Source organism: Orycteropus afer, unplaced genomic scaffold (assembly GCF_000298275.1).
Source record: "Orycteropus afer afer isolate SDZICR_OR568_19922 unplaced genomic scaffold, OryAfe1.0 scaffold00398, whole genome shotgun sequence".
In the NCBI taxonomy this organism is placed as follows: Eukaryota; Metazoa; Chordata; class Mammalia; order Tubulidentata; family Orycteropodidae; genus Orycteropus; species Orycteropus afer.
In genome coordinates, this window is record NW_006921985.1 from 381,238 (window position 1) to 405,616 (window position 24,379).

Sequence of the window (24,379 nt, forward strand, 5' to 3'; positions counted from 1 at the left end):
CCTTGGGTTTCCGAGGCAGTTATCACTAGTGAAGTAGATCCCCCAACCTTCCTTCTGAGGAGTGGCTGGTGGGTTTGAACCGCCAGCCTTCTGGTTAGCAGTCAAATGCCTTAGGCACTATGCCACCAGAGCTCCTTATTTAAGTAATATGTGACTGAAAAAGTTAAAAAAGCAGAAATACATACAGTGATCTGGTGTCACCCACGCAGAGGTGACCACCGTACAGGCATAGCCCCGGTGGCCTGTCAATCCCATTCTCCTTAGGAGGTCGATGGGAGGTGGGCTCATTCCAGAGTGGGGGTGGAGCTCACACAGTGCCAGGAAGCCAAAACCCAAACCAAACTCACTGCTCTCAAGTCGATTCGACTCATAGCATTAACGCCTTAAGCTCTACACCACCGGAGAAGCCAGGATATGCTCAAAGAATGGTAAGGACAATCACAGCAACCCAGGGGCCACCCAGAACATCAACCAGAGTGATAACATGGACAGTGTTGTTGTTGTTAAGTGCCATCGAGTCATCTCTGACTCACAGCAGAACATGGGCAGTGAGGTAGGTTTAAGTTAGCAAAAACTAACAGTAAGTGTTGAGTGCCTAAGGCATTTGACTGCTACCAGAAAGCTGGCAGTTCAAACCCACCAGCTATTCCTCCGAATACTGGGCAATCTACTTCCGTAGAGATACCGCTTCAGAGTTCCAAGAAGGGGTTGCTACTTGTTGGAACCAACTCAATGGCAGCGAGTTTGGTTTTTTCATTAGTGACAGGTGTCAGGCAGGAACAGGAACAAAGCAGGCCAGGCGGGTGAATGATTAAGCCGGAGGGAATTATAAGAACTGGTCAAGCAAGGAAGCGCCTGACCAGACCCATACCAAACCCCAGCGCATGACCCTTACTTACGAAAGACCCTAACACCTAACCCTTGCTTAGGAAAGCCCCCAACCATTTCCTGCCCACTATGTTAATGAAGTGCTTCAGCTCTACTTCCTGCCCCCATGCTAATAGGGTGCTTTAACCTCATTGGTTCCTGTAACACATCCCCTGCTCTCAACCCTTCCGCTGAAGAACAGGAAAAATAACACTATAAAAACCCTTTTCTTTCACTCGGGTGGCGCGACTTCTCTGGCCCCTTTCAGGGACCCGTGAGTCTCGCCCCGGGGCGCAGAATAAAGCTTTCCTTACTGTACTTTCTGTGTGCCTTATCCTCTTTACCGCGACCTTACAACAGGTACTGACACTGCTGGCCGGGCACCCCTTTTCTGACCCTTTGAGGAGTAGGTCCCCAAGAGGCAGACACGAGAAGCTCTATTCAGAACCCCTCAGAATGGTGCCGAGCCTCGCACCGAGGTCAGTCTCCTCGGGGTGGCTCTAGCCAACACCTGAGCGAGACTGTGGTCCTGGAGTCTGCCTATTTCTCCCCAACCCAGACTTCAGAGCCTCCCACTGGGGGGAGGGGGCGGTTGGTGCTGCTCCCCTGCCTGGACCCACTTCCTCCCTGCTCCTTTCTCAAGAACCCTTTGCACAATGAACTTCATCTGAGCATCTGCTTTCTAGAGCTCCTGACTGGCATGCCTGGGAACAGCCACTTCCCATCCCAGCCACTCCCCACCTCCAGATGTGCAAGGAAGCAGGTGTTGGTGGGAACTCTCTGGTTCTCTCCAGTCAGCAAGCCGACGGAGCTGCTGGTTCAGTGCCGTGCAGACTTTGAGGCCACTGTCCAGAGGGGAGACATGGCAGGACATCCATGAATGCCCCACACCAGCCCTGCACTGCCCTCCTCCTGGGTGGGACGCAGTCCACCACGCTTATGCTACATCTGTGGGTGGGGCAGGGGAGATCTGAGTTGCACGCATGCAAACCCACCCCCAACCAATGAGTTCGGGGCACAGGTGTGCACGGGATCCCTCCTGGGAGTCCGCTCTCCTTAACAAGGGCAAGCTGGCCTGACTCCTGGTTTGTGACACCAGGAAATAGGCCGGGAGAGAGCGAAAGGGCCTGCCGACTCAGGACTCAGTACCGCCTTCAGGTCGTACCACGGAGCGGCGCACTACTTCTGGGAAAGAGCTGGCCCAGAACCTCACAGGCGACAACCAAGCAGAGAGGTGGGAATTTCTGAAATCCGTGTCAGCACCGCTGAGGGGCTGCGCCTGCAGACACTGAGAGTCGTGAGCTCAAAGCTCCAGCCAGATAGCTCACTGCCCGGAAGAGGCCAGCGGTGAGCTGTCCCCACGCCGCCGGGCAGGGCCATGGGGGTCGGGGCCTGCGTGTGCGGGCAGGTGGGGCCTGGGTGGGGAGGTAGCAGTCCCCGGGAGCGGCCCGGCCCGCCTCACCGAGCGGCAGCAGCGAGTGGCACAGCAGAGTGGCGGCCGTGCGGCGCAGGTGGTAAGGCACGAAGGCGGCGTCCTCGCTGCCCAGCCAGGCCGACAGCAGGTTCTGCACGGTGAGCCCGGCCGAGTGGAACTCATTGGGCGTGAACACGAAGCACACGGAGAAGACCAAGTAGGCCAGGGTGAACGTGACCTCGGGGCTGTCCATGGCGCTGCCGCTGGGAAGCCGCCCGAGCGAGGCCCGCTGTCCCCGCCGCCACGGGAAGAGGCCTGAGCGTTCCAGTCCCGACGCGTCAGTTGTGGCCACCGCCGCCAGGCCGGCCGCAGGGCGTTCTGGGAAATGGAGTCCCCGACGCACGCAGAGCAGTCTGGGAGATGAGTTCCGGCTGTCCGTGGTGCACCCGGGGAAAGAGAGCCCCCACCGCCCAGCCGGTCGCAAGATATTCTGGGAGATGGAGTCCTTGTCGTCTGCGGGCCAGTGCGAGACAGAGCCTCGGCAAGGGTGCAGTTCGTGGGCACGGCCGGTCCTGGAGGCGGCGATGCGTCATCATTTTACACCTAGGGAAACTGAGACCCGAGCGTGTGGCTCCCAGGCCGCCCCACCCCAGTCACGTCCTGGGAGAACCACAGATCCTCCAGAGTACAGCAGCCCCCACAGTCACTGCCCGTCGGGGCCTGGCGGCAGGAAGGGACCATACGTGGACGTGAGTGCGGAGCCGAGCTATGCGGTTGTGACGCTTCCCCGCCGTCACCTCTGAGAAGCCTGGCCACGGGCATCCCTACTTTTTCACTTATGCGGCGGGACTGAGATTCCCCTCAGCTCCGTGGGCGCTCCGCCGCCCCGCCCACAGCTCCCAGCTTGCCCCTCGCGCCAGGAAGCAGAATGCAGTGCTCACGGGGTAGGGTGGGCGGGGGTTGGCGCAGCGTGGCCTCCCATTGGCTCTACAGCCTCTTGCATAGCCCGCGCCCCCCGCGCGCTGATTGGCCGCGCGGAGCCAACCGTCGGTATTTGAATCCGCGGGGCGCGGCGTACAGCAGCACTCCGGCGGGGAATCGCAGCGGGTATTGACTGCCGGGGTTCGGCGGCGAAGCAGGCGCCTCTCTTCCCCTACCTTATCTCCTTTCTCTCGGCGAGCAGCGGGACGCAGGCCCGGAGCCCGGCGGCGGGCGGACGGGCAGGTAGGCAGGTGACCGCATCCCGGTCACGGGCGCGGTGGCAGGAGCCTACCCCCTGGCATCTGGAGGCGGTCGGGGGGCTGGAGGCGCCGGACTGTCTCAGCTGGGGTCGTTGCGGGCGGCCTCGGGCGTGGCCCCTCATTTGGCCTCTGCTCTCGGGGGCCCACTGGGCCTCATTGCTCGGCCACCACTTTCTCCGGAAGCTTTCTCTCACACACACACCCCGCGCACTGTGTCACTGGGGTCCCCTCGTTGGCCCTGCAGCAGCTGGGGGCTCTTGCAGAGGACTCTGACCCCAGCGCGGAAAGGTTCGCGTTTTGCACTGCAGGCTGCGTGCTGAGGGTGGGTGACTCAGGTGCGAGCCATAGCCGAGACCCGCGTTGGCGAGTGTGGGGGAGGGGAGCCTTTCCCGCCCCTCCCATCCCGTGATCGTTGGCTCCCGTTCAGGCCTGGCTTGTTTTTTTTCCCTCGGCTCCCGCCGCGCTATTCTGTTCCCAGGTCTGTTGGCCCTCCCACTACCTCATCTCTTCTCAGATCTGTAACACTTGGGTTTTAACACTCGCTTCTTGCTTCTTGGTTGGATAAGGCCGGGGAAACATTGTAAGGGGACGTGCGGCAACTCCCACCCTCGTCCCTGTGGCTGTCCGGCCTCTGCTCTTGTTTCTAAGCTCGTGTCCTTTTTTTATGGGTCAAGGACTCCGTTGGGCACTCAGTGTGTCTAACTCCCCCTTGTTGCCAGCCAGCCTCTACTGGGTCCTGGAATCAGCGTATTATATGTGACATTCATTCTGAAATGAGATACTATTGCCCCTTGCAACTACTAACCATTTCTCTGCTCCTCTTTTCCGGATACTTCTCAGGACGTCTCTGCATCTGCTGTCTCCACAGCCTACCTGTTCTCCCTTGAGCCTGCTGCAATCCGGCTTTTGCCACCACCATCCTAGTGACACTTTCTTGCAGGGGCACTGTTCTTGTTTTCTAATAGTACTCTGACAAGAATATATCACAAATGGGGTAGCTTTAACAAACAGGAGTTTATTCTTACAGTTTGGAGGCTTTAAGTCCGAGTTCCAAGTGCCAGGCTCTAGGGACTGGGTGAAAGCCTCTCGACCTAGGGCTTCAGCTCTGCCTCTTGCTGCCAACCCACTAAAGCTGGAAGCATCTCTTCACTCAGGCAGCTACTGGCTGCTGAGGTTAACAAGCCCAAGGTTGACAAATAAAATGGCACAGCCCCAATGTTACCAAACCACACAGCAGACCATTAATTCAAGTCCATTATAAGTCCCAAGGTCACAAAGCATGGCACGCTGCTGAACAACGACTCAGCTACATGCAGGGTCCAAGTGTGCCATAATCTAGAGACAGTTCCCCAAGGCTTCTCCTTATATACAGGAAGCAGACCACATCCCAAAGGCAGCTACTTAGGTGCTTGTGGTAGATCCCACCATGGAGTTGATTGCCAGCCTCATTATGGGGAATAACTACCACCAGCTGCCCAGCCACTCAACCAGGCCCAGCCAAGCTGACACACAAATTTAACCACCACAGTCACCAACCTGTGTGGTGGTAAATCACGTGTCACGCTCGGGCCTCATCCTGTCAGACCTGACCACTGCCTGGAGCCAGATAACCACTTCCCCTGCAGCCCTTTCTCCACCTGCCTCCTAAGCCCCCGCCCTCGGTGGGGCTCTCCTTCAGAAAGTCCACTCAATAGGGCACGGTCCACGGGCTTCCCATTTTCTTCCTCTGCACCTGCTCCCTGGGTGACCTCAGCATCAGCAGACCCCTGACACACAAATGCAGTCTGCTTTCCAACACGTTCAGCCTGCCGGCCTCCCACCTCACTGCCTTCCCCAGGTCCCTGAGCCAGGATTCCTAGTCCCACCCCTACCCTGGCTTCCTGCTGTCCCTTTCTGCTCTGCTATGCCAGCTCACGCTCCTCTTGGGCCCATCCTTTGGGCTGCTGCTTCTCATACTCAACCTGAGAACCCTGACAAACTCACATCTGTGTAGAGAAAAAGATCCTAGTTGTGGTCGAGTAGATTCCAACTCGTGTTAGAGTAGAACTTTGCTCCACAAGGTTTCCAGTGACTGGGTTCCCCCGCTCCACTGCCACCAAAAATAGATGGCCAGGACTTTCTTCCGAGGTGTGTCTGGGTGGACTTGAACTTCCCACCTTTCAGTTAGCAGCTGAGCACTGTCTATCCACACACTAACCACACCTGGGGAGCATAGCTGCCCCAGCTACCACAGAAAATCCGACCTCCAGCCTCCTCTTCCCGGCATCGTGCCCAGGCTGCTGGTTCTCACCAGGACTGATCAATAGCCACTTACGGCTTCCTCAGTTACCACCACAGCCTCTTAATGGCCTCAGAATTCAAGCCTGACCTGTGTCACTCCTCTGCTTAAGACCCCCTCCTGTGGCTCCCTGTCGTAAAAGAGTCACGGGCAAACCTGAGGAAGGAAGGCTGGTGGTGGTCTCCTGCCTTCCTCCAGGCCAGGCTACCCTCCTCTCCCCAAGGTCCAGATCTGTGCGACCACAGCCATCCGGCCCCACCCACCCGGTTCACGCCGTGGCTCAGGCCGGAAGCCCAACGATCGCCGTTGATTGGCGTCTTCTGCTCTGTATGTCTCCCATGAGCCCCCGGCCATGCCCACATCCCAGCTCTCCTCAGACCACTGTAGTAGCCTCTGACCCTCCACACAGCAGCCAGAGAGGTGTTCTAAACCAGGTTGATGACGGTGCCCAACCTCCACCACCTGGAAGCTCTTGGCTGGGGCCCCGGGGACCCTGGCCCACCGTCTCCAGTACTGGTCTGCTTGCTCTCCTTCCAACTGCAGCCCCAGCCCCTAGACGGCGAACTGGGGCCAGCCACAGCCTTTCTTTTTATCTTTAATTTTTATTGTGATTTGGATGAATGTTTACAGAACAAACCCATTTTCCATACAGTATTTCGTACACATTTCGTTTCCTGAGGTTGACTGCAATTCCTCTCAATGTAACAACTCTCGCTTACTCCCCTAGTTACTTCTTTCCTGTGTCCTTTCCTCCCATGTACTCCTACTCCCCGAGCTGTCTCCCTGTGCAAACACTGCCCTTATGTTCTCTAGGGAGTGTATCTACCTAATGTAAACGTTCACCCCATATGCCTGTTTGGCTGGAAGCCAAGGAGTGAGTTCAGTTCCAGACCTGAAGGGCAGCTGGGGGCCATAACGGCCTTTCTTTCTGGGATTCACCTGTTTCTATTGTGCCTGGTTTCTCTCTGGTGAAGCCTGCTATAGGGATGCTGTTGGCAGAGAGCGAGATAAATGTGTGTCCCGTGGGGGCTACACAAGGGCCTTGAAGCAGGAGGGGAGCCAGTCTAGAACCGACGGGGCAGCCGGAGGCCCTGCTCTGGGTCCTGGACTCCAGCCTGCGTGGAGGCTTCTGGACACCCCGCCCCCCCCCTGGTCACTGTCTCGTGCTGCTGGGGCCTCTGCTCCCAGCTGCTGGCTCCTCGTCCTCATGCTCCATCCAGTCCCCGCTCTCCGACCGGATGGGGGGAGCCCAGACTGCAGCCCCATGTCACCACTTTGCTGTTCTGTTACTTGGCTCAGCATTCCAGCTGCTTCCCTGAATCGGGGCCACAGAGGGGAGACCAAGGTGCCCTTTGTCTCCTTGAATTTTCTTATAGGCTCTTTGCCTCAGAAAGTGGTCATAATCCTGACTAGTTAGTGCAGCTGTTTAGTTTCCTTTGTCTTCGTCAGGTGGAAGGCCCTTTCGCTCTTGGGCTGGGATGTGGTGGCACTGCCCATAATCTCCCCGCCTGGTGGGCAGGACGGGTCCCACTCTACCTGCCCTGTTTGGCAGAGGACCTGCTGCAGAAGGCCTGATTTCTGGGGCACAGAACTGAGCTATTGCAGAAAGGGGATGTTGCACCCCGCAGGGTCAGCCTGGGCACTGTCACGCCTGGGTCCCTGCCCACAGCTGCTCCCCTCGGAGAGGAAGGGGGAGAAACTCAGGCTTGCACCCTAGTTCTGACACCGAAGGGCACTGTCCTGGTCACCCTCCTGCTGACAACAAGTGTGGTCTGCTTTTCAGAATGAGTCTGCAGATCTTAAAGGACGAAAACATCACCGGTGACAGGGCCACAGAGAGCTGCAACTTCCTGTTTTCACCACTAGAACTAACTGGAAGATCTTCTGTCTTCCGTCTGTCGCAGAAGGAAAATGTGCCACCCAGAAACACAGCCAGAGCGATGAAGGTGAGTGTGGCCTGGCCCCGTGTCCAGCCAAACGTGCCTCCCGTGCCTCCCCTCCTCAGCTGCTCTGCCGGTGGCTCACCGAGCTGGCACACTGCTGGCAGCCACTGGCTGGAGGAGATGGAGCCTTTACGAGGCCGCCTTTCCTTCCCGCTCCCCTGACAGGTGACTTTTCAGACACCTCTGAGGGATCCACAGACACACAGGATCCTAAGTCCAAGTATGAACAAGGTCGAGAGCCCGTTTCCTCTGGACAGTACGCCAGGGCCGGGGAGTGCCCGTCCCCTCCGGACACAGAAAGACAGGTAAGTGTTGCTACCATTTCACACGCTGTGCTGCTTGCTGGCCTCTGACAGACCGTGCTGGGGACAGTTCAGTTGTCGTACCTGGGGCATGCAGTGGCACAGTCCAGAGCAGTTGGCATTGGGCGTGATCATCAGTAGAACGTTAAGAGCCAACTCTCTGGAATCTGAGTACTTTCCATGATCACTCCCTGATGTGCCCAGGCTAGCATCTTGACCTCTGGGTTTATCTCCCACCTCCTGAGAAGCCTGAGCTGCTCTGTAGGGAAGAGCACTTCTGCTTCCATCCTCTGTGTGTGTGTGCGCACGTGTGTGCACCCCGTCCGTCTCCTGTCACTCCGCTTGTGAGTCAGTGCTCGAGTTCTGACTCAGAAAGTCAGCTTGGTTTTGACACGTAGTGACCCTGTGTGCACCAGAACGAAACACTGCTTATAGGTGCTTGTCTTTGGAGTTAGAGAAACTACATTATGTAACCTGTTGGTCCGAACACGTGTGACCAAGGAGAAGCGAGGGACAGCAGGGCACCCTGTGGTGGTCTCCTCATGGAGCTCCTTGTTGAGGGAGTGTGGCCAGAGCAGGCCGCCCCTGTGCCAGGTGACTCTGGCTGGGTGCCGATAGGCTGAGCCACGCTGCACCATCCTCCTATGTGGCTGGTGCGGCAGCCTGGAAGGTCAGGGCGTGCCATGTGATGTCACCCCCAAATGTCAGAACTTGGGGGGTAAACCAGTTTCTCCCCACTCTTCCAAGAGGAGAGCAGCTGGGAGCAGTGGTGTCGGACAGTGTGTTTTAGTCGTTCTGTGTGTTTTCCTATTTGTTGTTGTGAACGTACCTAGTCGAACATACTCCCATTCGACAGTTTTCTACGATTTGGTAGCACTGACGACGCCCTTCACGTTGTGCGGCCAGCCCCGTAAGGTTCCCACTCAATCTGTCCAGTTGCCGTTGTCGCTTTGATCCCGTGTAGACCTTAAAGAGCACGCTGCTCAGGCGGGCGTTCTTTACTCGCCAAGGTAAACTTGTTGTTGGGTCTAAGAGGTGTTTTTGGTTAAGGTTTGAGGTTGAGCTCAGCAACAATGTGGGGGCTCATCCAGCCTCCACGGCTCCAGAAAGTCTGTAGTCCATGAGAATTCAGAATTCTCTGCTGTATTTTCCCCTTCTCATCCCTGTCACTTGGAGAAAAGTTGAGAGGGTAGGGTAACAGGCCCCCACATCCAGGTCACCTAGGCTTACTGAGGTGATTAGCATTGTGGCACATTTGCACAGCCATGTGTTGGGACTACTTGAGGGTGGCGTGGCTTACTGCCCCCAGACACGGCAGTACATCTCGGCTGTTGCGGTCCCTACAGCCCTCTAGTTTGACCTCCCGCCCATCACCCATCTTGTCTGCCGAAGCTCGCTGTCTGGGGACACCTGTGTACCCAGCAACCCTGAACTGTTAGAGGGAAGACAAGGCTGGATACGTTGTCTCTGAGGGCGAGGCCCTCTGCGCCCCTGGTGGCACCTGGGCCCAGTAGGTGGGGCTCTTCCATCAGCAGGAAGAGGTGGCCGGGGGAGCCACTTGGCCCTGCTCCCTTAAAAGCGGTACGTTCACTGTCGGCCTCTGTCTGGAGCGAAGCTTGACCCTCCTATATTCGGACTCAAGCCCTGCCTGTACCTCTGGTAGTCCCCACTTCAAAGGGGAAACGAGGCAGTGCAGAAAACCTGAGCTCCTGTCATCTGTCTTGTCACCTCTCTGCTGTGTCTCTCAGAAGGCCACGTCTCCCAGGTGGTCCATCAGCATTAATCTCTTACCATGTCCCAGGAGATGCAGTCTGGAGGGAAGGGTTGACTGAATATGCTTTTTTCCCATCTTCAGCTAATGTGGACTCAGATCTAATGAAAAGCATATTAGCAAGTTCCATAGTCCTAACTAAGTCTCTTTCTAAAAATAGCCCACAGTTGACCTGGGAAGTAGATGGAATTCTCCAGAGATCACCTGTAACCGACATAGCCCCACCCCAAGGTGCCGGGAGACCAGTGGGGAACGGCAGTGCTGGCGACCCCGGCTTTACACTTCTCGGCAATATGGACTCCTCAGGCTCCCTGCAAGCTCCAGCAAGTCTCGAGCGCTCACTGTGGTCTCTGAGGCCAGAGCCTGGTGGCCTTGAGGAAGCCGTGGAAGACAATGATAACTCCTTCTCAGATAAAGAGGTTCCATTCAATTCTGAAAACCCGGAAGACTTTGCCAGGATGATGGCCTCGGACAAGACGGAGGGTGCTCACAAAGGCACCAAGGAATCCTCGGCCGGACCCTCTGGCGGGGTCAGTGCTGCTCCCACTGAGGCTGCCTCCCTCCCCTCTGTGAGTCCAGAAGGACCATGTGGAGAGGCTGCCCTCGCAGACCTGCCTGGCGAGGCACTAGCCTGCCCTGAGGACGTATGCAGCCCCCAGGAGGAGGAGCAGAAGCCACCAGCCAGCTCTGCCAGTGGTACGAAGGCTCCCATGCCCTCAGATGAGGCCTGGGTCTCGACCCCCACGTGTGCTTCAGGTCTTGTGGACGCAGCCCCAGCTAGCCCTTCAAGAGCTGGAAGGGCTGTGTCCCTGAGTCCTCAGAAAGAAGAGGGCCCTGGGCAGGCGGCTGCCTCCACAAAGAGTGAGCCTGTCAAGCTGGAGTTTGACTTCTCTGCCGGTGCTCCCAGCAAGCGAGCCCCTCTCCCCAGGAGACTGGGAAAGAGGCCGGGCGTCAAGCCCCCTGCCAAGCAGGAGGCCCGGCAGGCTCCCATGGAGACAGATGAGGGCCGGGGGGCCGCCAGGGAAGACGCGCACCCCGTCCCTGCTCCCCGGGGGTCGTACAGCCTGGACTGGGACAAGCTCGATGACCCAAACTTCAATCCATTTGGAGGTGGTTCCACATGTGTGGAGGCCCAGCCCCAAGAAAGACCAGAGGCCAGGTCAGCCTCTCCCACAGCCAAGCCGCTCAGCGCTAGGCCCGAGACCACTGAGTCCTCATCTCCAAATCAGTAAGTACAAGGTATCAACAGTCAACAGGCCCAGCACCAGAGTGGCCACTGACTACACTCCTCTGTGGCCATATAGACGCCCCAGTGGGAAGAGCACTGGGGCAGAGGAGCTGGGGGGAGCGGCACTGGCCCCCGAGCCAGCGCAGGAGACATGAGGGTGTACATGGTGTTGTACCGAGTGATGGAGAGAACAGTGGCCCTCACACGCTGAGGCATAGCCCCCTACCCCTTGTCTCCAGCCCCCTGTTCCAAATGGGTGTCGGAACCCATTCCTGTGGCTGTTGTCATGCTGTTAACTAGTAACCGGTGTGCTTTGTGAGAATATTTACGGTAGGCTCAGATGATCTTTACTGAGGAAAAAAACATCTGTGAGCCAAACAGCCGAGCGCTCCATTACCACATAGGTGTGGCTCCCTCCATGTGATGTTTGTCTGGAGCCAGGCCTCTTCCTGGCCCCGTGGTTGGTCAGGAACCTCCAGCACCTGTGTCCACTCGCACAGGCAGCCCCAGCAGGGACCCCAGCACTGCACACTCTGAGAGCCACCTCTCCCCACCTGGACCTTCCTCTGTCCCAGTGTGACTAGCGGATTACCTCTGGGAGATAGTCCCTGGCGTCCCTGTCGCCCTGATGCTGTGTCCCACAGCCTTTTGCCCGCCTGGGTGTTTGCTGACAAGGTTCTTGTCTCCTTGTCCCTGTTCACGAGGGGGATGCACATGAAATTTGAGCTGCTGTCCCTTGGTTTGGCCCCAGGTGGCTGGCCCTTTGCAGTGAGGGTGCCAGGGCACCCACAGGCTCCTGCTAACTGTCTCTTCAGGCAGGTAGGTTCAGCCTTGCCTGATGGTGCCCCTGAGGTCCAAGTTGCCACATCTCAGGTCCAGGTCCCCGCGGGAGCGCCAAGAGCGGCTGCTGAGGTACGTGTGCTACATGGAGCGGGGTGTGGCCTGCCATTAATGTCACGGCTCACAGCCTGCAGACAAGAAGCAGGGTGGACCCAGCGGGGCCCCGGGGGAGGAGGGAGACCATCACAATTCTCCCCTGACTGGTGGGCAAGGCAAGACCCAAACTGGACTTTTGAGGCCCTGGGCTTGCCAACCTCTGACCTTCCTCCCAGAAGGAAACAAGTTGTTCTTGGGACACGTCGGTCCCCACGAGCAGTACAGTCAGTGAGCCGACAGCCATGCCCACTGATCTGGCCCTCACCCTGGACCTCAGCAAGGAGAGCTTCAGGGATTCAGCTGAAGGTACGTGGGCCAGGAGCCCCTGGTCCGTCCCCGCCCGCTTGAGGCACACCTGCAGCCAGCCAGGGGGCTGTGTTCACAGCTCTGCACACTTGTGTTGGTTGCCTTGGTCTTTCACTGCAGGCGGCCATTCTATAGACACTTGTGTTGCGTGACTTTAAACCGTTTTTCAAAAGCTTGGCATTTTCAGCAGAATAGGGCTGATAACCTTGGCATAAAAAGCTTTTAGAAACAGAAACTGTAGACGTGCTGGGAGGGAGGGCAGGCAAAAGACGTGACAGGGCAGTGCAGACGGCACAGACGGGCCTCAGCTGAGAGCACAGGCGCTCGTGTAGCCGAGATGCAGTTTGAAGCCAGCCTAGGAACCGTGCTCAGCACAAGGGCCAGGTGGGGCCCAGTCTCCAAACCCACATGGCCCCATGAAAGTTTAGCATTTTTCTGCTTTAAAACGTGTGGATAGGGTCTCCGTTCTGGCTGGGGCTTTGAACGGTTCTTTTCAGTTCATGGCTAAAGTAAAACTAGGACGGACTGGAAGTTGCAAAATGTGGGTGCCTGGAATAATAACTGGACCAGGAAAATGACAGGTCCCTGTCCTGCTGGTGACTTAACCTCCCTCTTAGAAAACCAAGGCAGAGGATGTGTTACACAGCAGCCGACCTCTTGCCGGGCAGTCAGGAGCAGTGGCGCCTGTACCACCTTGAGTGGGGGTTGCTGTCCACAGTCCTGGCGGTGATCCCGTCTCTCAAGGGGCTCCTCTTGCAGGGGCTCCCCGTGCCCCTTCAGACTGATGTTCAGAGCTCCGACCCATGGTATTTGCGTTCTAGTTACCGTTCTGCCAACAAAGTCAGGCCTGTTCTGATTGGGCTGTGTTGTGGCTGCCGCAGAGCGGGTTCTCACCCCCTGGGTGGGGCGTACCACCGTGGAGGCGCTCAGCTGGGCAGTGGGGAAGACAGTGGCTGTGCCATCATGGTGTTCCCTGGTTGTGTGGGAGTCCCAGCTGGCCGCTTGGTGGGGGAGCCCTGGCCGCCACAGTGACACTCCCTGTCCCCAGTCCTAGGCACCGGGGCCGAGGTTGATTACCTGGAGCAGTTTGGATCCTCCTCGGTGAGTACCCGTCTGCTGGCGGCCTTTCCACGAGTCTGTCTCAGAAAGGGAGTTCTCCTAAAACATCACCCTGGCTGCTGTTTGTTTGTCCCCCCCGTACCATCCCCCCATCCCCCATCCCCTCCTCCCCAGGTATAACAGTTCTGTCGCCTGTCACCCAGTCAGGGTTCAACTTTCCCTGTTCACTCATGGGTGGGCGGTGGTTCATACCAGGGTCCAGGCCCGGGTGCTGCAACTGGCCAGCTGTGGTGGAGTCAGCTGTGACTCATGGCGGCCCCGTGTGTGTCAGCACGAGCCTGCTCCATGCAGTTCTCAGTGGCTGGCCTTTCTTCCGAGCATGGGCTCCGCTTCTGGGGAGCAGCCGAGCATGTTGGGGCACCCAGGGACTACCGGTCTTTCTCGGACCCCCATTCTCTGGCAGTGTCTTTTCTGAAGCTGCCTCTTCTGGTTACCTATGAGCAGGCCCCCAAAGTAGGTGGTCACCCAAGGTGGATCTTCCCAGCACCACTGGCCGGCATTCACCGGGTAGATGGGGGACAGAGGAGTGCGTGCTCACCCCGGGGCCCGGTCTGCCAAGGATGAGACCAACCATGTCTCTGGGGGCTACTGTCACAGAGGGGAGACCTAGCCCCTCGGTCCTGTCTTCCCTTCAGTTTAAGGAGTCAGCCTTGAGGAAACAGTCCTTATACCTCAAATTTGACCCACTCCTGAGAGACAGCCCCAACAGACTGGATCCCATGGCCACGGAGACCAACAGGTGAGCCTCCCTACTGTCTCTCTGCTCTGAAGCTTCTAGTGTGGAGATGACTGTCACCAGGACCCATAGACTCAGTGAGACACTCACGCCTCAGCTTCTGAACAGCACCTTGGAGGGAGGTGGCCGTGCAGGCGCCTCACAGGTCCCGTCTGGAGACGAGAGCCTAGGGCTTTGAGAGGAACAGATAAGACTGACGTGTGGGAAGGTGGGTGGGTGGACGGGACAGACTCAGGCCAGCCCTGTGTGGGGTGGTTAGGCTTCTGCTCCCTAGTCCATTTCCTGGGGCAGCTAGCGTCCCTCAGGGAGGGGCAAGTGGGTTTATTACGTGTGCTGCTCCAGTGGGGTAAACGTCTAAATGTTAAAGCAACAGGAAATGTGAGCAGCCCACGGCCTGTAGGCCAAATCCGCTGGCCGCCTGTTTTTGTAAATAAAGTTTTATTAGGACACAGCCCCACTCCCTGACATACGTGTGGGTTGTCTGTGGCTCCTCTCATGGTATTGCAGTACATGTGAGCAGTTGTGACAGGTAGTGTGGCCCACAGAGCTGAGAACATTAGCTCTCAGGCCTTATAGCAGGCTTACCATCCTGCTCTGGAGTAGTTGTTGGTCTGTGCCATCGAGTTGGACTCGACTCATAGTGACCCCTTCTTAGGTTTCCGAGACAGTATCACTGCTGAAATAGATTGCCCCATCTTCCTTCTGAGGAGTGGCTGGTAGGCTTGAACTGCCAGCCGTCTGGTTAGCAGTCAAGTGCCTTAGGCACTGTGCTATGCAGTAAGGGTTTATTCATGGAAGTTTGAGGGGAACAGCTTCCAGCGTGGCACAGGCCTCACAAGCCACAGAGAAAAATGTGAGCAGAGCTGGCTGCAGCGGTTAGATGTGTGCCACAGGCGGGCCACCAGCAAGTGAAGGCCTGTGCCAGCGAGGCCAGGGCCGCAGCACAGGCCACAGCATGGCGTTCGTGCCCGTGGCTGGACAGACCAGCATCCTGGGTGTGACTGCTGGCACACTGGTGGGCAGAAAATGCGAGAGGGCCAGTGGGGGTGGAGGGAGTCAGGCCTGCTAAATACTATGGATGGAAGTGTTTTGGTTTTTTCTCCTAAGTTTTATCTTGTTGAGAGCACACACAGGAGAAAACACGTGCATTTAGTAGTTTTGACACACAACTTAGCATAAACTTTACTTTATTGGTTTTGCGTTAGGAAGTAAGGGGAGGGCGTCATTGAACTGGGTCGTTCGTACTGAAGTCTGTCTGTCCAAAGCGCAGCTCCGTGAGCTGCAGCCCGTCTCCTCTGCCTCTCAGCACCCAGGCCCCTGTCCGCCCTTCGTTGGAGACCCTGCCAGGATCCAGGCTGGTGGAGTTTGACTTCTTGGGCGCTCTGGATGCTGCGGTGGGTCCTGTTTGAGCCGTCTCTGTGGGAAGTGTGCAGACGTGTGTTGCTCGCGACCCAGCATTTCCTTCCCGGGGAGGTGGGCCCTTAGCAGGGAAGTGGCAGGTGTGCGATGGCCCTGCATCTTAGGGGCTGTTCACGCATCTCTCCTGAGCTTCCCAGGAAGTCTCTCTCGGGGCTGTGGCTGAACCTGGTGAGCTTGTCAGACTAGAGCATGGGGGGGAGCCAGGTTTGGCCACAGCAGGCACCTGTTGCCACTTGGCTTTTCCATTGTCCTGCAGGTACCGAGCCCTCCGCCATGTGGCCTCGGGCCCGGGGGCCCGCCCCTGTCTGTGGGCCGCATCGTGGACGTGCTGCAGTACAGCCAGAAGGACCTGGACGCCGCGGTAAGGGCTGCTTGGCAATGACATACGGGGTGGGGGGGATGCTGTGTCCCTGGGCTGCCGTGGGCAGCAAGGCACTGCGGTTCCTATGCCCAGGATATCACCTGAGACACTTGGGGCGAGACCTGGTCATATCCCTGCCGGCAGGGTAGAGGCAGCCCTGCTTGTACCCTGCGTACACTGGGCCGGGGCTGCCCCCAGCTTACCCGCTGACTCAGTGAGTGCTGTGTGCAGGTGAGAGCCCTGCAAGTGGAGAACGTGGAGCTGAAGAGCAAGTGTGAGGAGCTCTATACCAGGAACCAGGAGATGGGGTGAGCCTCGGGCTCGATGGAGTGTTCCCCGCCGACCTGCTCCCTGCCTCCCTGGCCCGTGGCCCCAGAGCAGACCTGCTCCTTGCCACCCGGGGTCGAGGCCCCAGAGCCGACCTGCTCCCTGCCTCCCCGGGTTGTGGCCCCGGAGCCGACCAGCTCCCCACCTCCCCGGGATGTGGCCCTGGAGCCGACCAGCTCCCCACCTCCCTGGCCCTGGAGCAGACATGTTCCCGGCCTCCCTGGCCCGTGGCCCCAGAGCTCACTTGCTTTTCTTCCCACAGGAGGATCATGGATGAGTTTGAAGGGATTGCACGCCGGGTGACAGGTGAGCACCCAGTGCCCCAGCCCGGGCTCCCACAGTGTCTGCCCCAGCTCCAGAAGCAGGGCTGCGTGGGATGCTTAGGGACAGCCCAGTTAGCACTGGGGTCCCTGCGGACACTGAGGGTGTCCTGCCCGCAGCCCCTTCTCCAGACCACATCCTGCCCTCCTGATCCGCAGCAGCCGTGGCCTGAGGAGGACGTGGGAGGAGTTGGCCAGTCATCTGCCAGTGAAGGGAGGGGTGTCTGTCTGTCATGCACAGCAGGCCCCAGATCATCCAGACCCTGAGCTGGCAGCTGGGGCAGCTGGGAGTGAGGGGCACGGGAGAAATGTGGTCCACTCAGAGGCCTGGCCCAGCTGCCCTGCTGCCCCCCACCCCCCCAAGCTGGCAACATGTCCAGGCCAGTGGGGGTGGCACGAGGTCGTTGGCCACCTTAGCTTGACCACGCCATCCGTGGCTGTGGATGACCGCGCCATCCATGATTGGCTTGGCCACGCCATCCGTGACTGTGGATGACCACGCCATCCATGCTTAGCTTGACCGCGCCATCCATGGCTGCAGCTGAGGCATGTAACAGGCCAGCCTGGGTCAAGGATGAGCTCCTGGGAGCCCCCACGGTGACATCTGGGGGGGGTGCCTTGGAGACTGAGCACTGGCTGGGGGCAGGCGCTCTGGGTCCTGGTCTCTGCCCTTCCCAGGAGTGTGCCGTGGAGCTCAGCCCGGAGTCTCACAGGGCAGCTGCCACTCCCGTGGGTGCCTCAGCACCATCCTTCTTCTTTGGGGACCTTGGGCTGCCTGGTATCTGGGGCCCACGTGCCTGGGGCCCAGTGTGGAGCTGCAGTTGGGACATCTGTGTCCTGGGGCTCTCCTGACCCTGAGGGATGCCAGGCGCTGAGGACCGTCCTGGCAGCTGCTGCCTTCCTCCCCCGCCACACCCTCGTGGCTTTCGTCATTCGTGACACGCAATTTATGCAGTTGTGCTTCTATTTTCTGAAGAGGAGGCTAGGAAAGAGAAGGAACTTGCCGAAGCCAAGATCCAAAAGATTCTGAAAGAACGTGATCAGCTTACGGCAGACCTGGACTCCATGGAAAAGTCTTTCTCTGATCTCTTCAAGCGTCTTGAGAAGCAGAAGGAAGTGATTGAAGGCTACCACAAGGTACGTGTCACAGGGACACGGGGTGGCATCTGTCCTGGTCCTGCCCAAGTATTCTCAGGTACACAGCGGGCAGGAGTGACGGGACCATGCCGACCTCGTCTCACCCCACGGGTCCAGAAGCCCAGTCAGCCTCCTTTGTGAAAATAACCCGATTCTGTGTCCGGCCTCGCCTTCCCTTTGCACTGGGGCACGTTCTGTGGGGGTGGGCGGTCTGTGGCCACCCGTGGCCTGACCTGACTGGGAGAGCCATCGTGTATAGGAAGGCTGTGCAGGCAGGGCCTGGAACAGGACTCCGGTGGCCGGGGCAGGCTGGAGTGTCACAGCGGGCACACGAGCCAGGCGGCTAAAGAAGCCAGGCAGGGTGGACAGAGGGCACAGCCATGTTTGTCAGGCACGGGGGCGGCACCGTGTCCAGCCAGCAAGGACGCCCTGAAGACCCACATCCTGTTGTCGAGTCTAGTCAGTGTCTTAAATGGGTGGCTTAACGGGAGTGAAATACAGACTCGCTGATGGAGCTGCTGTGAGACATCAGGCTCCACGGACCGGGAGATACTGAGGGAGGGAAGGACCGCCTCTGAGGCGTGGCTCAGACCTCGTGGGATCCCCTGGAAAGTAGAGTCGGTGCGTGAGCTGGACTGGAGCCAGTTTGCAGTAGCAGGCGAGCCAGCCTGGTGGTGGTGTGCGGCCGCATCGGAGGCCACGGGGACAGATCAGACAGGGACTGGGAGGAGGAGCAGGAGGGAGGTTAGTGCTGCTGAGGCAGGAGGCCTACAGTGCGTGGTATCCATGTCGGGGGCCATGGGAGAGGTCACCTGGCTGCTGCACCAGCACTGCAAGGTCGTAGGGGGACGTTGTGTTCTGGGCACGAGGCTGAGACGGCTCCATCTGTGTTCTCTACCCACTCTCCTAACCCCTGCGCCACAGCCACCACCGAGCCACTTCCCTCTGCCACGTCCTCCAGTGCCCCTACTGAGAAGGGCAAGTGCTTATGCTCATAGGAGGTCCACCACGGACCCAGGGCAGCGGGGAGGTGGACAGAGCTGGTCCATCATAGGCCTGGGGCAGCGAGAGTGAACGGAGCTGGTCCGCCACGGACCCAGGGCAGCAGGAGGGATGGGCAGAGCTGGTCCGCCATGGACCCAGGGCAGCAGGAGGGGTGGACAGAGCTGGTCCGCCATGGACCCAGGGCAGGCGGGTGGAGCCACGGCAGCAGGAGGGGTGAATGGAGCTGGTTGGCGATATGCCATGGGCTGCCATGAGAGGTTTTGAGAGACATCCCTGCTTCGGTTAGGGGACGGGATGGCCCACGCACATGGACAGCTGGCTTGGGCTCAGCTGTATGCCGGACATTGTCAGAGAAGGATGGATGATTGCTGACAGGTGGCTGAAGGCTGGGGGAGCCCAGGGCTGAGCAGCTGGAGGCTAGCTCAGGACCAACCCGGACTGTGGCTTTGCTTCTGACCATTTCAGTCCTTGACATGTGACGGGTGGTCTTCTGTGGCCCTGGCCCCAGCCATCGTCAGGAGGAGGCATAAATGGAAGCCTTTTGTCATTTCTGTTGTTTTGTGCGTAGTATCTGGCACAAAATCACCGGGTATGCAAGAAGGCAGGGAAATAAAGAAGTGAGAGCCATAACAAGAACAGATACATGCACGCCGATGTTCATCGCAGCACTATTTACAATAGCCAAAACTTGGAAACAACCTAGATGTCCAACAACTGAGGAATGGATAACCAAACTTTGGTACATTCACACAATGGAATACTATGCAACGCTAAAGAATAATGTAGAATCTGCAAAACACCGCATAACGTGGATGAACTTGGAGGACATTATGCTGAGCGAAATAAGTCAGTCACAAAAGGACAAATATTGTATTAGTCCGTTATTGTAAAAGTTAAGGAAAGGTTTATCTATTGGAGGACATTTTCTTTGTTGGTTACCAGGGGTGGGAGAGGAGGGGAGGGAATGCTGTTAGATAGATAGAGATAAATATTGATTTGGGTGAAGAGAAGGGCAATGTACCAAATGTGAGTGACCAATATGGCAGCATTGAGGATGAGAAAGACATAGAGTTACATGGGCAGTACAGACAACAAATATGAACCCCTTTGCATATACAGTACTGAGTTGTCAGTGAAAGCAAACATGGGTATAGGGACGGATAGATGGGTGAACAGGCTGAACAATTGGGTGTGTCTAAATGGAGAGTGTATCCAAGATCATATATGGGGTTGGCAGACAATGGGCCTATAAGTTCATGTGAATGATGTAGGAGATCCTACATAAAGAGGGAGAACAAAGTGGTACAAAACTCAAAATTGTTTGGAGGCAAAAAAAAAAAAAAGAAGAAGAAGGTGGGGACCAGGTTTGCTGGTCCAATGGAGCCTGGTGTAACCACTGAGACTATGGCCCCTAGCTGCCCTTCAGGTCTGGAATTGAACCCACAACTGTGGTTTCCAGCCAAACAAAGTACAGGCATGTGAGTTAAACATTTACCTCAAGTAGACACACGCCCTGGAGAGAACAATCATGGGAGAAGGAAGGGCTGCTTATGCACAGGGAGACAGCTCAGGGTGCAGAAGAGTATGAAGGGATGGACACTGGGAGGAGGTAACTATGGGGAGGAAGTGGGAGGGGAGCTGCTGCATTGTAAATTTTGGTCAATGACATGAGACAAAGTATATGTGAACTGCTGTATGAAAAGTGAATTTACTCTGTAAATCTTCACCCAAATCCTAATAATAATTAAAAAAAAAAAGAAGAAGAAGAAGGCAGGGAAAGAGCCCGTCGGAACAGAGCTACAGAAGTTCCAGGTGGGCGTGGTGTGCCCAGAGCCACCAGGGAATAGGACTGACAGGCTCTGTGACACCTCATAGTCCGCCCTGCCTCTGTATCGAGGTTAGCTTCCTCCACAGGCTGTACCGTGACTCAGCCAGGGGTGAGCATGGCAGCGGTCCTGGGACAGGCAGGTCTTCTCTGGCCATGAGCAGACCCAGGGGACTATGGACAGTGAGCGAGGCCATCTTTGCACAGCAAGGGAGGGAGGACGGACCAACAACACGGGACCCGCAGGGAGAGAGGAGCTGGGGGTGGAGCTGCTGGGCGGGCCCAGTGCACAGTCCACCTTCTCCAGCAGTGCTTCGCGCTCAGGCATAGGTAGGGCTACGTGGGGCGGGCTCTGTGCACCAGGAAGACGGTCATTGCCGAGGACGGGTTCCCACACCAGAGGTCCAGGGGCCATCCCGAACTGGCAGCAAGGCAGGGGTCCTGTCTTCATGTTGCAGGAGGTGCCGGGAGGGGGTTGTACCAAGTGGGTGTCACAGGGTGACAGCTGTACTCAGGGAGTTTGGATGGGGAGAAGTCTCTGCTGGGCTTGGGGCAAGCCACTGCTTGAGTGCGGCTCACCCACCCCGCCCCACCCCTTCCCCATCCTCCCTGGTATGTTCTGGAATTACGATGGCCTGTTTCGAAAAGAAACGGGAAGTGCTGTTTTCTTAGGTCCTCTGGTGTTCACCACTAAGAACCCACAGAGCCCTTAGGGGCTACACAGCTGACCCTGGGATTTCCAAAAGCCGAGACTGGGAGCTGGTGAACCGAGTTGCTTGCTGTGTACAATTGACAGCCTCTTCTCTTTTAAAGAACGAAGAGTCCCTGAAGAGGTGTGTTGAGGATTACATCCTGAGGATTGAGAAGGAAGGCCAGAGATACCAGGCGCTGAAGGCCCACGCGGAGGAGAAGCTGAGTCTGTGAGTCCTGGGAGGGCCGCGTCAGAGGACGTGGGGCAGCCAGCGGGCTTGGGGGCGGGCCGCAGAGCAGGCCGTGGCCTCCGCTGGGCTCAGCACCCTCCCCGTGCACCCCCAGAGCCAACGAGGAGATCGCCCAGGTGCGCAGCAAGGCCCAGGCGGAGGCGCTGGCCTTCCAGGCCAGCCTGCGGAAGGAGCAGACGCGGGTCCACTCGCTGGAGAAGGCCATCGAGCAGAAGGTACGGCCGCAACTGGGGCTTCCGGGGGCGGGGGACCAGCGGGGGGTGGTGTCAGGAGGAGGAGGGACCTGAGGAGGTCCCTGCAGGCTGTCTCTGGGCCAGGCATGGCATGCGTCCTGGAAGGCACCCCTCCCAGCCTCTGTCCTGCCCTGGGCGGAGTTCTGTCCCCACTGAGTCACTCCCTTGGAGCGTTGGGCACAAACCTAGTGATTCTCCTTTTTCCTTCAGACGAAAGAAAACGATGAGTTGACAAGGATCTGTGACGACCTGATTTCAAAGATGGAAAAGATCTGAAGTGGCGGCTGACCCGCGGCCTCTCTCCCTCCTCTGTCTCTGTCTATTTGTCTATTCATCCTTGTGTCTGAGTAGGTCTGTGTACTTTTCTTTCTCACTTTCTACTAATTTTTAAACTTGATTGCTTTAAAATGAAGATCAAATAAAGTTTCTGTCAGGTATAAGCTGAAATTGGTGTCTCTGATCTTGATTACAGTGAAGGTGTCCTAGTTGAGGGCTGCGCCAGCCTGCGGCCTCTGCCACCCCTCAGGCCTCAACCTATTGGCTGCCTCTGTCCCACATGGTGCCGCCTCTGTCCCACATGGTGCAGCCTCTGTCATGCTCCAGCTTTCAAGTCCTTCCCTGTCCCACACGGCTTCCTGTGGCTTCCTGCACGTGCCGATCACTGCCTAATGGACACACTGGCCCATTAGTGCCTTCTGCAGGCAGGTGCCACAGGGCCGGGCCCAGAGTCAAGCAGCAAAGGAGCGGGAACAGGGACAAGGACAGGCCCTGAGTGTACTGTGTCCTGCCCAGTCAGGCCTGGCCTCTCAGGTCAGTCACATGGTGCTGGGATCAGGGGATGTGTCTGCCTCACAACCACAAATGAAAATCCAGATGAATTAACGTTTTAATGTAAAACACAAGACTAGAAACTGCTGGGGTAGGGGGTCAGTTGTATGTGTCAGCTTGACCAGGCCATAGTGGACCCAGTTATTAATCCCACACTTTCTGGGATGTGGCAGGGGAGGCATCCTGCAAGAGTGCAGTTAACAGTCGCTTTAAGTAAAGATCCTTGATAGTCCAAGCGGGCTTCATCCAATCAGCTGAAGGTCTTCAGAGCTGAGCTGAGGTTTCCCTGAGAAGGAAGAAATAACTGTGCGTGTGTGTGTGAGGTGCTGGTGGGTTCACAGGAGATCTCTCCAATGGGACTGAGAACAGTTCTACAGAACAGGACCTTAAGGACACTTTTCTGGATTGGCTCTGCGATTGCGGGAGCTAGTTCTCTAATCTGGTAGGATTGAAAGGTACAATGGCTACTTCCTGTCCTAAGGCAGGCACCGATTGTCCTTGAGAGAGAGAGAGAGAGAAAGTGTGTGTGTGTGTGTGTGAGGTGGCAATAGAAAAGCAACCCTGAACACTCCTGGGTGACACCACAGTTAAGTGTTTAGCTGCTCATCAAAAGGTTGGTTTGAATATACCGGTAGCTCTGGGAGAAAACCCACAGTCTGCTCCTATAAAGAATTACAGTCTAGAAAACCCCTTGGGGCAATTCTACTCTTTCATGTGGGGTTGTGTGAAAAAGGGGGGCATCTGACCTCTGACTTCCCAAGGAGGGCGGAGGATTGAATCAACAGCCCAAGGCTGATAGCTACGAGGCAGTCACCTCCTTCTCTCTAGCCTTTTCCTCAATTCCAACACAAGCTCTGCCTCCCACAGCACCCCACCTCTCTGCTGGGCTCAATCGCTCATTGCAGTGACCACACACAGTTCACAATGTTCAGGATTACGGGGTTCATGAGGGCTGTGAAAGGTTACAATTCAGAATCAGGACAGCCTCTTATGCTCTGCTTGTCCCTGCTCAGGGCCTGCTCAGGCCTCCACTGATAAGGGCCCAGAGGCACCCCACTCCACCAGTAAACCTTGGCCCAAAGGACCTCAGCTCTCTCCAGCTGCGTGGGTTGGCAGGTCTAGCTCCACTGCCAAGTGCCAGGAGGGACCTACTCTGCCAGCAAGCCTCCTGCCCAGAGGCACTCAGCTCTCCCCATGAGCTGGGAAGCTCACCATGCTGCCCCCCACCAGGGGATGCCACTTTAAGCCTGGATGAGATTTGAAGCCTAGCAGGATGGCAGAACCAACCAGTTTCCTCCTTAGTGTTCTGTATACCTTATTTGCATAGTCCCACCCCCAATCTGTATCATTACCAAGCTCTCCAAGCCCTTGGGTCACAGGCACATTTTTTGCATGTTAGGTGCCATTGTGTCAGCTCCAACTCACAGTGACCCATGTACAGCAGAATGAAACACTGCCTGGTCCTGCACCAGCCTCACAGTCCTTGCCATACCTGAGCCCATTGTTGAAGCCACTGTGTCAGTCCATCTTGTTGAGTTGAAGGTCTTCGCTTGTATGCTGATCCTCCACTTTGCCAAGCATGAGACATCCCTCTCCAGGGAATGGTCCCCTCTGACAACATGATCAAAGTCGGTGAGACAAAGTCTGGCCATTCTCGCTTCCAGGGAGCATTTCTGCTGCACTTCTTCCAGGGCAGATCTGTTCATCCCTCTGACAGCCCATGGTATTTTCAGTGTTCTCCACAAACACCACAGTTCTAAGGCATCAATTCATCGGTCATCCTTATTCACTGTCCAGCTTTCACATGCATAAGGGCCAATTGAAAACACCATGGCTCGGGTG

At 57.1% G+C, this 24,379-nt stretch overlaps 2 protein-coding genes across 2 annotated transcripts in view; one reads left to right on the forward strand and one right to left on the reverse strand.

Annotated features, from left to right (window-relative positions):
- The window catches only part of TMEM129 (transmembrane protein 129, E3 ubiquitin ligase), a 4,818-nt gene extending 2,284 nt beyond the window's left edge, over window positions 1-2,534 (reverse strand). The window contains exon 1 of the mRNA XM_007953485.2: window positions 2,330-2,534. Within this exon, the coding sequence (XP_007951676.1) occupies window positions 2,330-2,534 (205 nt within the window). The remainder of the gene's footprint in view (window positions 1-2,329) is intronic.
- A 5,050-nt stretch (window positions 2,535-7,584) lies between these two features.
- TACC3 (transforming acidic coiled-coil containing protein 3) lies at window positions 7,585-21,985 on the forward strand. Its single transcript, XM_042782633.1, has 16 exons — window positions 7,585-7,746; window positions 7,909-8,048; window positions 9,977-11,044; window positions 11,860-11,956; window positions 12,157-12,286; window positions 13,335-13,387; window positions 14,041-14,144; window positions 15,076-15,099; window positions 15,427-15,535; window positions 15,817-15,921; window positions 16,153-16,229; window positions 16,511-16,554; window positions 17,545-17,705; window positions 21,349-21,455; window positions 21,571-21,691; window positions 21,920-21,985. The coding sequence occupies exons 1-16, from the start codon at window positions 7,585-7,587 to the stop codon at window positions 21,983-21,985; spliced, it is 2,568 nt and encodes an 855-aa protein (XP_042638567.1).
- Window positions 21,986-24,379: the final 2,394 nt, after the last annotated feature.

Coding starts and splice junctions, on each gene's coding strand:
- TACC3 (XM_042782633.1), top strand. CDS start 7,585: ATGAGTCTGCAGATCTTAAAGGACGAAAACATCACCGGTGACAGGGCC. Junction 8,049..9,976: donor CTCCGGACACAGAAAGACAG/GTAAGTGTTGCT, acceptor TTCTAAAAATAG/CCCACAGTTGACCTGGGAAG. Junction 15,100..15,426: donor GCAGCACAGGCCACAGCATG/GCGTTCGTGCCC, acceptor CGTGAGCTGCAG/CCCGTCTCCTCTGCCTCTCA.